At 35.4% G+C, this 13003-nt stretch overlaps 1 protein-coding gene across 4 annotated transcripts in view; it reads left to right on the top strand.

Annotated features, from left to right (window-relative positions):
• The window catches only part of DTWD2 (DTW domain containing 2), a 155482-nt gene extending 144210 nt beyond the window's left edge, over window positions 1-11272 (top strand). For 2 of the 4 annotated variants that reach the window (XM_526988.9, XM_016953662.4), the window contains exons 5-6: window positions 363-491; window positions 7492-11272. In XM_526988.9, the coding sequence (XP_526988.2) occupies window positions 363-491; window positions 7492-7662 (300 nt within the window). In that variant the 3' untranslated portion in view covers window positions 7663-11272. The remainder of the gene's footprint in view (window positions 1-362; window positions 492-7491) is intronic. The other 2 variants (XM_016953657.4, XM_016953661.4) reach the window with 1 other exon arrangement.
• Window positions 11273-13003: the final 1731 nt, after the last annotated feature.

Below are 13003 nucleotides of genomic sequence, written 5' to 3'. Positions count from 1 at the left end.
AGTGTGAAATGTTACCCCATTGTGGTTTTAATTTACATTAGATCATGTTGAACACTTTTTTGTGTACCTATTTGCCATTCTTATAACTTCTTTTGTGAAGTGTATATTCACTCTTTACTGCAAGGGGATTATTAGTCTTTTTATTTTGGTTGTATATATTGTGGATATGTCTTCTTCTGTATAGCTATCTTCTACTATTTAACAATAGCAACAAAAGGATGTTATACATAAAAGATATTGACACATTTAATACTTCTAAGCTGCTGGCAGTTTTGGAAGGAAAGTAATTAGTATTTAAAACACAAGCTTTATAATTTTAAATTTAAAACAAAAATTATGTTCTATTTTGTTTTTGATTTCAGGTGCAATTAAAAACTAGCATTTCTAGTCAGTATGTAATTCGGATGCAGCCGACTAATAGATGCCTTTCTACACTGGAGTGTGCAGCTGTTGCTCTTTCCATCTTGGAGAAAAATAATTACATACAAGAGGTACGTCTTTGTAAGGTTATAGTTTTTGAAAGTGGGAGTTTTCTTAGATTTTACATAGAAGATTTAGACATGCTTGTTAAATTTGTAACTCATGTGACAAGTAGAATCTTCTGTGTTAGAAATTTATGTACTTTTATAACCTTCTTTCCCCTCTGGTGTTTTTCTGTGTGTGTTTAGCATTCCAGATTGCATTATTTAAATATTCATACTAAACTGTGCAAACAGCATTTGTAATATGCTAAATTACATTTAAGTAGCACAACATTAAGTAGTTTTTTGGCTAGATTTTTCTTTTAGTGTTTTCTCGTCTCTTTTTGGTATTTTGTGTTCTCTTGTGCTCAGCCTTTTCTTCTTTTTGGTTAAAAGAACATTCTATAGCAACATTTTTATTTTTGCCTTGGTGCCGTATACTAACTTTCTGTTTCTCGTGTTAACCTTGCTTAGAATGTAAAAAAGACATTTTTCTTGAAAAAAAAAAAAGCCTAGAGAATATGAAAGTATTATAACCTGCAATTATTTCATTTAATTTCTATGAAAGCATGATAATTTCATATATAATTAATAATCATCAGCAAAGAATAATGTTTCAGTGTGCTTACTAACATCTCAGTCTTTTGGAACATGCAAGAAACAGCATTTGTAGCAAAAGAAAAAATAGTGAAATAAAACCTAAATTGTTAGGGTTTTTTAATTATTGAAAAGTTTTGATAAATACAACTCATGAAGAAAGTCAGAGGATAATGAGCACCACTAAAAGGGATTTATAACTCCCCCTTCAAAACACAGCATGAACACATGGATGCACACACGCACATACACACGCGAAAGAGGTACTCTTTCCTGCCTTCTTTCTTTCTCATTATCTATTATGGTTACAGTTATGAGTATGCCTTAAACACGAAGGAAATTTCAATAATAGATGAAAGCTCAGTTCAGAGTAATGTATTAGCTACCAAGATATTAATCCTAAAGAGAACAAAAAGATAGCAAAAGCAAGGAGTGTTAAAGAATGTTAGAAGCAGGCCTTGAATTACTTTTTTCCTCTCCTCTACCCTAAGCTGTGGAATATGTCAGAGTTGGAGACTTTTCTTCTTTTGAAAAAACTAGGGTTTTCGTGTGTGTGTGTGTGTGTGTGTGTGTGCGTGTGTGTTTGAGTAGACTTTGTTTAGGGTCTAGGCAATTTCACTTTCTCTGCTTTTGAAAAAAAATTCATGAAGGAACATAGATTCTTACTTTAAATGAGCAGGGAGTGTTCTCAGACACCTTTCCATCTCCTCTAACCATGTCACCTACTCCCATGTCCCTAGCCATAAACATAGTACTTTATATACCCCATATGTGTCTTTCTGTTTTATTTACCATCATCTCTGTATATTCTTAAGCAAATAAATATACACACTTTTCACAGGTGTCTTAATAGAATTATGTAACCCAGTGTTGTTGTTTAAACTTGCTTTCTCTACAGTCTCTGCGTTTTCTTTTTTGTTGATGTAAAACTCTAGGATCAGACAACATCAGACCAAACAAGGACCCATTGAAAGTTCAAATTTTGAGGGAAAAATATATTCCTTAGCTATAGATTTAAAGCTTACTTTTCTCCCCTTTTGGGTTCTGGAAAGAATTCTCTGTGGACTTATATCTCCTATTCCCACAACTGGAATTGGATCTTTACTGCAATCCTAAATATAACCTTTAATGTTAGTAATGGTGGTGGTTGTGGTAATAGTGGTTGTAGAATAATAGGGTTACAGTTAAGGATAGGGTTTGTACTACTACTACTACTAATTCTGCTGGTGCTCCCTTCTCTCCAGTTTTATATTATTTTGTACATTATATTAATTAATATACCATCTACTTGTAAAAAAAAGATAAATTTAAAAATTAATATACCATTATATTAGGAATCCTATTAGCTAAGAATGTTTCAGGCTTTATTTTACAAATGTTCTAGACTCAACAAAGTATTAGAGTGAATTCTTTCAAAGTTAACTGATGAGGAACTTTTTGAAAAAATGATGTAACATTATATAGTTAGGACAACTTTACGTTGTTTTAGGGCCTCTTCTCCATCAGCATTTTTTCATTCTTTCATTACTTCTATTGTTTTATATAACCCGAGGCATTTATTGATGACATAAAGCCACAGGCTGACTTGAATCTTGCTAGATTGTGCTTTGTGATGTGATATCTTAAAAACAAACAAACAAAAAAAAGGAATCCTTATTGTGACAACTTGAGACTTGCAAAATACATTCTGAGTGTAATATCTAACAAAAGGCAAAGTTTAAGACAACAGAATGGTGACAGGACCCATTATCTCTTCAGCTTTTGTTATTGTTGTCTGTAGATAAAATTAAACATAAAGTCCCAAAGTAATAGTGAGGTCTTAGAGCCCTCATTCTGCTTGCTTTGGTTGCCAGGAGTAATTGTACTGCAGTGGCCAGGAGTAGAAAAAGGATATTTGACAGTCAAACCTGGGATTTGGGAGGTACTGATAACATGGTGGGAGAGTGAGCAGAAGAAATACATAATAAAACATCCCAAGTTACTTATTATTACAGATGGCAAAAATTGCTTCCAGCCACAATTTATAGTGAAAGCTGTTTTCTTAGTGGGGGAACCCCACATCCAGCCTTTTCAAATCTAGTTATGAGAAAAAAATTAGCATCTAGTTACGATAATAAATTAGCATCTTTGTGAAATGCAGTATCAGTCTGCCCTAAACATAGGTGTTTTCTTTCCCTCCTGGGGAGGAAAGTGATGACATACACTTTTTCCCAATAACCTTTTATCAGGGGCATTCTAATAAAACCTTAAGATGGTGGGGGAGAATAGTAAATTTTCTTTTTCTTTTTCCTCTTTTCTTTGCTTCACTTTCCTTCACTTTTCTTTTTCTTTTTTCTTTTTCTTTTCCAACAGAGTCTTGCTCTGTCACCCAGGCTGGAGTGCAGTGGCATGATCTTGATTCACTGCAACTTCTGCCTCCTGGGTTTAAGTGATCCTCCCACCTCAGCCTCCCAAGTAGCTGGGACTACAGGTGCATACCACCATGCCCAGCTAGTTTTTGTATTTTTTGTAGAGATGGGAGAGGCGGGGGGAGTCTCATGTTGCCCAGATTGGTCTTGAACTCCTAGGGGATTTAAGCGATCCACCTGCCTTCGCCTGCCAAAATGTTGGAATTACAGGTCTGAGCTACTGTGCCTGCCAGAGAAGAGTAAATTTTCACTTGGCTTCATTCTATAGAGGCAGGGCTCCTCAAAATAAAGAACTTGGCACAGAATAGCTTTGTTAATCTGTTGTCTCATCCTCACTCTTTATTCTAGAGCAGTTTTTCAAGCACCTGAAAGCATGGCTACATGAAAGTAGCACGATGTGGATTTTGAAGTAGTTTTGAATTACAACTTATTATCATCACTTTTTGCAAGTGGGCAGACCACATAATTTTTTGTACTTGTGTTCTTATCTGTAATATACAAAATGCTACCTCATAGTATTTCAAGAACTGAGATAATAATGAGTAATCGCCATAGTTGTCAACACAGGCACTCAAAAAGAGTTAATCCTCTTGCCCCTCTTTTCCTCTCTAATTTTTGCCTGTAGATTGGCAAAAGAAAGTCTGAACTAAAAGATGGTGGCTTTCATTAGCTACTACAGTATTTACCAGGACTTTTCATACCTTGGAAGCCTTTAGCTTGGGGTTCTTTTTTATTACAGAACCTTTTCTACTTATGAAGTTTTATCATAGGAATTTTTAAACATAGATGTGGCAAAACCTCCTGCTATAACCTGAATGTTTTGGCTCTACCCAATATCTGCAGTTGGTAGTAATGGTTCCTTGAAAACTGTCACTTTTCACATGCAGCAAAAAGGATTTACTAGGATAGGCTACAACTTTAAAACTCTAAAGTTGAAATCAGATAAGATGGCAAAAGTTTATTCATCTCTCATGCTGTTTGTCCAGTGGGATTACCCTGAGGACCTCTGCTGATTGCAGTCACTCAGGCACCCAACCTGATGGAGGAACTATCTAGATAATTCATCCCACTTTCATCAAGGAAGGAGCAAGGAAGGTGGTGTATCCTATACCACTTTTAATGCTTCTGCCCTAAGGTGACACGTATTAGTTGTACTCACATTTCATTAACCAAAGCAAGTTATATGGCTGTGCCTAAATTTGAAAAGGGATAGAAAATGCCAATGTGCTCATGTATCAGGAAGGAGGCTGGCTTATTTGTGAACAGCTGTAGGGAGTACCAACAGAGATGGAGTAGGGATCTAATCCAGATCTGCCTGTTTCCAAAATTCATTCTCTTCATTACCTCAGTAAATTGATAGAATCTTATCTTCAGGATGTAAAAGTTGGAATCTTTTGACTATAAGAATATGAGTTTTCTTCTGTTTACAAGAATATAATAAATGTCATAAAATATCAATAGAATCTTCAGTTGTCTTGGTCTGTATATCATCCTAGGTATGTTTCCTGGGTTCAGTGTTTCAGAATACAGTCCACTGTGGTGACTCTGTAAAGTACGTAAAGTCATATATAGTTATTTTAGCATTCCCTCTCTTATTTTCCTCATTAAAATAAATTATGGGAACATGCATAAGGAGTTTTCTACAATAATACTGTGCAGAGCCTTTCCAAGATGTTTACCTTTTTTCTTTCTATCTCTCTTCCTTCCTTCCTTCCTTCCTTCCTTCCTTCCTTCCTTCCTTCCTTCCTTCCTTCCTTCCTCCCTTCCTCCCTCCCTTCCTCCCTTCCTCCCTCCCTCCCTCCCTCCCTTCCTTCCTTTTCCCTTCCCTTTCCCTTCCTTCCTTTTCTTTCATTTCTATTCTGGGCCGGATGCGGTGGCTCACACCTGTAATCCCAGCACTTTGGGAGGCCGAGGCAGGTGGATCACGAGGTCAGGAGTTCGAGACCAGCCTGGCCAATATGGGGAAACTCCGTCTCTACTAAAAATACAAAAATAAGCTGGGCATGGTGGCATGCGCCTGTAGTCCCAGCTACTTGGGAGGCTGAGGCAGAAGAATCACTTGAACCCAGGAGGCGGAGGTTGCAGTGAGCTGAGATTGTGCCACTGCACTCCAGCCTGGGTGACAGAACAAGACTCCATCTCAAAAAAAAAAAAAAAGGAAGAAGAAAGTTTCTCATTCTGTCACCCAGGCTGGAGTGCAGTGGTATGATTGTGGCTCACTGCCGCCTTGACCTCCCAGGCTCAAGCGATCCTCCTGCCTCAGCCTCCCGAGTAGCTGGGACCACAGGTGCACACCACCATGTCTGGCTAATTTTTTCTATTTTCTTTTTTTTTTTAATAGAAACAGGGTCTTGCCATGTTGCCTAGGCTGGTCTCAAACTGCTGGGCTCAAGCAGTCCTCCTGCATCAGCCTCCCAAAATGCTGGGATTACAGATGTGGGGGTGTATATTACAGTAAGGAATTATATTTGCCTGCATGTAAGAGAGCCCTTACTGCAGTGGTTAATTCACATGGGGTTTTCTTTTTCTCCTGTAAATCAGAAATGCTGAGGTGGGCAGTCCTGACTGGGAATGCAGCTTGAAAAAGAATTCAGGGACAAGTTTTCTTTTCTTTCTGTCCATCATCTTTTGTATTTGGCTTTAATCTTCATGTTTATTGCCTAGTAGTCACATGATGCTTGTCCTACCTTCAACAGTTATTTTCTAGGCAGGAAAAAAGGACAAAAACCTATGCCTGCTAAGTTTGTCCCCTTTAAAGAGTATCTCTAGAAGCCCCATCCAAGGACTTCTAGTTACATCTTCTTGGATAGATTGGGTCATTAGTGAATGTAATATTAGTAGCTGGACACATTGCTACCTTGAATATAATTTGAATTATTTTAATAAGGGAGAAAATAATATGAAGAAGCAAATACTAGTGACTATCACGATAAATAAATTTAATTTCATTGTAAATTAAAGCTATTAAGCCCTTTTTCTACCACTTACGTTGTGCATCAGCCTCCCAAAATGCTGGGATTACAGATGTGAGAGTGTGTATTATAGTTAGGAATGATATTTGGCCGCATGTAAGAGAACCCTTACTGCATTTGTTAATTCATGTGGGGTTTTCTTTGTGGGTTAATAAATTTTCACGTAGACATTGTGAATTTTTTGTAGTTAAATCTATCAGTTTTTTCTTTGTTTCTTTTGTGCTCCTTTAACAATCTGTTTAATTAAGTTTTTTTGCTATTATTTTTGAAAACATCTTCATCAGGGGTCTCAGGCCCAAGGAAGGAATCTCACCCAAAATATGTTTAAAACACTGGCATAGTGTTGTTATTTTTTTTAATTTTTGAATTTGAATAACTTCAGGTAGAGCATATACTCCAGTTGTATTACAGCCGCCACTGTTCTCTGTTGGCTTGTAAAGATCCACCCAGTTTACGTGTTTCTGTTACATGGCTGGCCTATAGGTATTTGAATTTAAACAGTTCAGATATTGTTAGAATGATTTCAAATGCACCAAGACCTGGGCATCTAACTTGTATGTGGTCCATGGCACTAATGTGAGAGAAATAGCAAACCGTTTACCCATTGCTGCCATCATCTAATTGTTGTCAGGTGTCAGTAAGCTTGCATTAATTTGTCATAGAAACTGAATTGACTATTTTGGTATACTTATCTTTGTATTTAAATGTCTCATTTAGTCTCCTTGTTATGGATTCAATTATAATGGCAACAATTTTTCGTGGTGTTTGAATAAGTTAATGTATAAAACTAATGCCAGACTTTATTACCTATGTGGAAAATCAGTATTTGTATCTTTTTAATAAAATTCCTTAGTGTAATATTAAGGCATGAATTTTAAAGACATTATTTATCTAGAAATAATTATATACTTATCAGAGTGCCTAGTGTTTCTCATAGTTAAAAGCCAATCATAATAAAAGAAACATAGTAACTCCTATTTCTGAATGAAAAATGTAGATAGGATATCATGATTTGTCACAGATACTTTTTTAGTGTCTTTTTTCTCTTGACAGACTTTGCTTCGCCCTCTTCAAGCTTTATGCTCCTTTCAACTTCAGCATGGTGCCCAAATTCGCCTCAGCAAGGAACACCTTCTGAAAAATGGATTATATCCTAAACCAATGCCAAAGAACAAACGCAAACTCAGGAAAATGGAATTGTTAATGAATAGTGTTAAAATTTAGTACAGTTATTCTTTTGGTGCTAGCTTAACTGTCTTCATCTAACAATACCAAATTAAGTTTTCATAAAGTTAAGGTCTGTAGGTTTTTGACTTGCTAAAGAAGAATGAGAATTGCATACTAATCTTACCCAGAAGAAGGAAGTAAACCAAATATTCATAAATACAAATAAACAGAAATTCACTGGCTCACTGAAAAGCAGGATTTCCTACTGTACTTGTTTTTAAAAATGTGCCTCTAATACACGTTTTCAAACCCAAATTTAAAATATGATTTGTTGTTGTGATAGGTTAGAAGTTCTTACTTGTAAAATAGAAGAAAATTGTTGTAGTGGATTGGAACGGTGTTGTTTCCATTAATGTTTATAAATAATTAGGTGTAGACCAATAATATAAGATTCCTACATCAGTTTGCAGTCCTGACTTTACAGTTTGAAATAAGTAGCAAAAGAAAATTATGATAATCAAGTAATTTATTATTTTGTAAAATAGTATAGAGGAATAAGGAAATTTTAAGTATTGTTTAGGGGCTAAATTTGAACTCAGCTAATATGATTTAAGTGCTCTATTAATTGCCCTGATTTTTAAAGAGGTGCATGTAATTTTGAAATAGCACACATTTTCATTTGTAATCACTCTGGATAAATTTGTATTTTTCAGTGTTCATTGAACAGGCTTATTGACTCTGGTAAACTTATTTTATTGATGTTTTCATATGGAAGATAATAAGTGGAATATGATGCAATTGTTATTTTCAGAACATATTTCTTTAGGGCTATTTAATATAACCTTTTTAACGAGCAAAAGCTTTCCATTTGAGAGAAAAAATTCTTCCTGCTCTGTGGGAAAATATTTGCTGAGATTTTGTATAGAATAAGAGACATGTATGTAACATATATGTATATTCAGCACAAGTCTACTGCAATTATGTACACATTTTGGCAAGAAGAGGGGATTTTGTTTAGTCTTTGTTTATGACTTCTAGAGTTTCCTGTATCTAGTGTTAAGTTGTAAGGAAAAACTAAACATGCCATTTAAAGGTAAACTTGGTAACTATTTATAGAGCATACACCAATGATTATTTCTCACAGTTTTCATGATCATTTGTTTATTATTTACTTGGATTAGACTCATTAAAAGGTATAATGCTGGTCACAATTAGAATGCTAATATTTGGGGAAACTATGCAGAAAATATTTTAAAATATTAAAAGAGTGCTAGCTTCTATTGTTGATTTATTTTTGGACTTAAAAACAAATTAGGGCTGGGCCCATTAGCTCACACCTGTAATCCCAGCACTTTGGGAGGCTGAGATGTGAGAATTGCTTGAGCCCAGGAGTTTGAGACCAGCCTGGGCAATATGGTGAGACTCCATCTCCATACAAAATTAAAAAAAAAAATAATTAGCCAGATGTGGTGGTGTGCACTTGTAGTCCTAGCTACTTGGGAGGCTAAGGTGGGAGGATCGCTGGAGCCCAGGACATCAAGGTTGCAAGGAGCTATGTTCATTCCACTGCACTCCAGCCTGGGCTACAGAGTGAGACCTGTCTAAAATAAATAAATAAATAAACAAACTAGCTCATTTACAATGTAAAGCACCTAATATCAAATGATTATTTGGTGTACTAGAAAAGAAACAGCATATAATAATGTATAATAGTTTCTTAACAAGTGGGGCTAAAATCATTTTGTAGTAATTTTTCACATTGATATTAAACTTCATGAGTTTCTTTTAGTCATTATTATTATTATTATTATTATTATTATTATTATTTGAGATGGAATCTCGCTCTGTCACCCAGGCTGGAGTGCAGTGGCGCAATCTTGGCTCACTGAAAGCTCCGCCTCCTGGGTTCACGCCATTCTTCTGCCTCAGCCTCCTGAGTAGCTGGGACTACAGGTGCCCACCGCCACGCCCGGCTAATTTTTTGTATTTTTAGTAGAGATGGGGTTTCACCGTATTAGCCAGGATGGTCTCGATCTCCTGACCTCGTGATCTCCCTGCCTTGGCCTCCAAAAGTGCTGGGACCGTGCCCAGCCATCATTATTATTTTTTAAAAAGAAAACTCCCCCTACCCCCAGTATACCATTTTGTATCTCAAAATTTTACTTTATTGATTTTTAAGAGTAATTTCTACTTTTATCTTTTAAATAAAACATTTTAGAGTATTTTTGAAGACTTAAAAAGCTTAAAATTTAGTGTTTTTGGAAATGTATAAAATTTTCTTGAAGTATGTATAGTTTTCCAAATTACTTTACTGACCTGTTAACTCACTGTACTTGTTTTTTACTTATTTTTTCCTGACCTCTTAACAAGGTGAGTCCATTTAATCATCTGTGGTATAAAATGCTTCTCTAGTCACCTGTTCTCATTAAACAGTTGTAAGTAAGTTTTAAAAGCCATTATTTTAATTACTAAAAGTTCTCAAGTGTGTAGTATTATCTGAGTATTTTAACAGAAAAATTAATCAGGCTTTTAAAAATTACTTTTTTATTGTATTAGTTGGCTTTTAAATTCAGATTCTTTATATTTGCTTGATTTTCCTGGAAGTTCCAAGTTTTATGAATTTGTAGCTGATAGTAGGTTTTACTTGTGTACCCCATCTGCACTTTGATGTTGTGTAGATGGTTTTGTGAGTTATTTAAACCATGTAACTCAGAGAATAGTATTTCCTCATACATAAAGTGACCTCACTTTTAATCAGCTCCTTTATAGTATGTTGAAAATCACTGCGTGTAATGAGAGGTATTGAGAGTTTCTTGCACACATGAGTGTAAAAGGTTGAGAACTAGATTATACATAGTAGTAAGTCACACTGCATGGCAGCTTTCTACAGGTTGGATTACAAGACTTATGTGGAATAGGAGAATTATATTGGGAAAAAATTATTTTCTCTAACTTTAAGACTCCAGAGACACTTTTCTTAGTCATGACCAGTAATATTTTTCATATATTTTGGAAGAAATAAGCTCCTCACTATACCACCAGTTAGTGATTTATTTATTTATGTATTTTAGAGACAGAGCCTCCTTCTGTCACCCAGTTTGGAGTGCAGTGGTGTAATCATAGCTTACTGCAGCATCAAACTCCTGGGCTCAAGTGTTCCTCCTGCCTCAGCCTCCCAAGTAGCTAGAACCTCAGCCCCATGCCACCACACTCAGCTAATTTTAAATTTTACTAATTTCATTTAATTTTTGTGGAGATGGGGGTCTTGCTGTGTTGTTTAGGCTGGTCCTGAACTCCTGGCCTCAAGCGATCCTTCTGCCTTGGCCTCTCAGTAAATTATATAGAAGAGCACTTCTGTATAATTTACTCAGTTTCTTCATCACATATTTCCAACTGTTGCCCTAAATAGGTTTAAAAATGTGATCATGTTATTAGAAAATCCTTTCCATTGAATTTCAGGGATGCTGAATTTCAGGGAGCTAAATTGTTGACCCTTGCCTGTAGTTGTTATTGGTTCAGAAGTAAATTTTACTGATGCTACAAGTAAAAAATTAGATCTGACTTAGTAAACTCAAAAGTTTTACAAAACTGTATTTTACTATGTAGATGTATTTCTTTAAAATAGGTATGGATGGATATTTTTATGAATAAATAATATTGCATTATAGATGGAATGAAACTTTGCATTTAATTTGCCCCATAAGTAGGCTTTTTGTAGAATGAATTACTCTCTTAAATTGTCCAATCTAAATTTTTATTAGCTACATTAACTTAAAGCATATTCTCTCTCTTTTCTCTTCACACTTTCTTCCTCCTTCCCAGGGTCTTCCTCTCCCTCTTTCATCACCTACATTGTCCCCTTTCCTTTTATACTATTCTTATTGTATGTACTAGCTGTTGTTATTTATGCAAATATTCATACATCCTTACATAGCATGTTTTTAAACAAAAGATACTGTAGTGGTCTTAACAGTTTACAATTTTACATTTAAAAATTATTCAGGAAATCTGGAAATCCCTGACTTTTTACACCATGCTGATCACTTGACTTCTGTCTTAGTCCATTCTGGCTGCTATCTCAGAATACCAGAGACTGGATAGCTTATAAAAAACAGAAATTTATTTCTTCTAAGTCTGGAGGCTGGGAAATACAATATCAAGGTGCCAGCAGATTTGGTGTCTGGTGAGGGGCCCACTCACTGGTTCATAGATGGTGCATTCTAGCTGTGTCTTCACCTAGTGGAAGGGTCGAGCTAGCTCTCTGAGACCCTTATGACCTAATCATCCCCCAAAGGTTCCACTTCCTAATACTATACCTCGGGAATTAAGGTTTCAACATGTGAGTTTTGTGGGGACACAAATATTCAGACCATAGCAACTCCTGTACTCTACTAAAAAGCATATTGGAGAAATAAATAATTGTCTTTCAATTTTTAAGAATTATTCACTTGAGCCGAGCGTGGTGGCTCACATCTGTAATTCCAGCACTTTGGGAGGCCGAGGTGGGTAGATCATGAGGTCAGGAGTTCAAGACCAGCCTGGCCAAGATGGTGAAACCTCATCTGTACTAAAAATACAAAAATTAGCCAGGTGTAGTGGCAGGCACCTGTAATCCCAGCTACTCAGGAGGCTGAGGCAGAGAATTGCTTGAACCTGGGAGGCAGAGGTTGCAGTGAGCTGAGATGTACCACTGCACTCTAGCCTGGGCGACAGAGTGAGACAGTGTCTCAAAAAAATAAATAAATAAATAAAAATAAGATTCACTTGAACTAACAACGTAAGAATTATTTTTAAAAGAAACTTTTTAATGTAAGGTTTTTTAAAAAAATTATTCGAATAAGAAATTATACTATATGTCTTACTGTTATCGTTACTTAGAAGTATATTAAAGAATTAAAACATTTTTAAAAAGTGTACCTGCCTCAGGATTATTTTCATTACAGAGTACTCCTTACTGATTTTGCATACAAATATCATTTACTCATTTCTGCCTCCAAATGTATTTGCAAGGGGAAAATTTCCTCATTTTTTTTGTGTGTATAAATGTAATTTTATGGGAAACAATTGTTAGGAAAACTGGCAGTGATTTACAAAATGTCATTTAATTTTATAAACTTACTGTTTAGTATTTTAGCTTTATTAAATAGCTTTATTTCTAAAGTTGCTTCTTAGTAAAATCAATGAAGAAAGATTTTTAAATATACGTGATTTTGAGTCTAAAATGTATACTTCCCTTTTTTCCATTTCTAGAATTGTCTATAGTTATTTAAAGGAAACCAATGTTTTAGCATCATATTTTAATACTTTTTTGGCAACTCTCCGAACTCTTGCAAATTCAAATTCTATGTGGCAAGCAGTGATTGATAGTTTTATCCAAGACATATACGGTCTCCTATAA

The sequence above is a fragment of the Pan troglodytes genome, chromosome 4 (assembly GCF_028858775.2).
Source record: "Pan troglodytes isolate AG18354 chromosome 4, NHGRI_mPanTro3-v2.0_pri, whole genome shotgun sequence".
Lineage (NCBI taxonomy): Eukaryota > Metazoa > Chordata > Mammalia > Primates > Hominidae > Pan > Pan troglodytes.
Note: the sequence above shows the minus strand (reverse complement) of the source record. Positions and strands in the feature narration are given on the sequence as shown.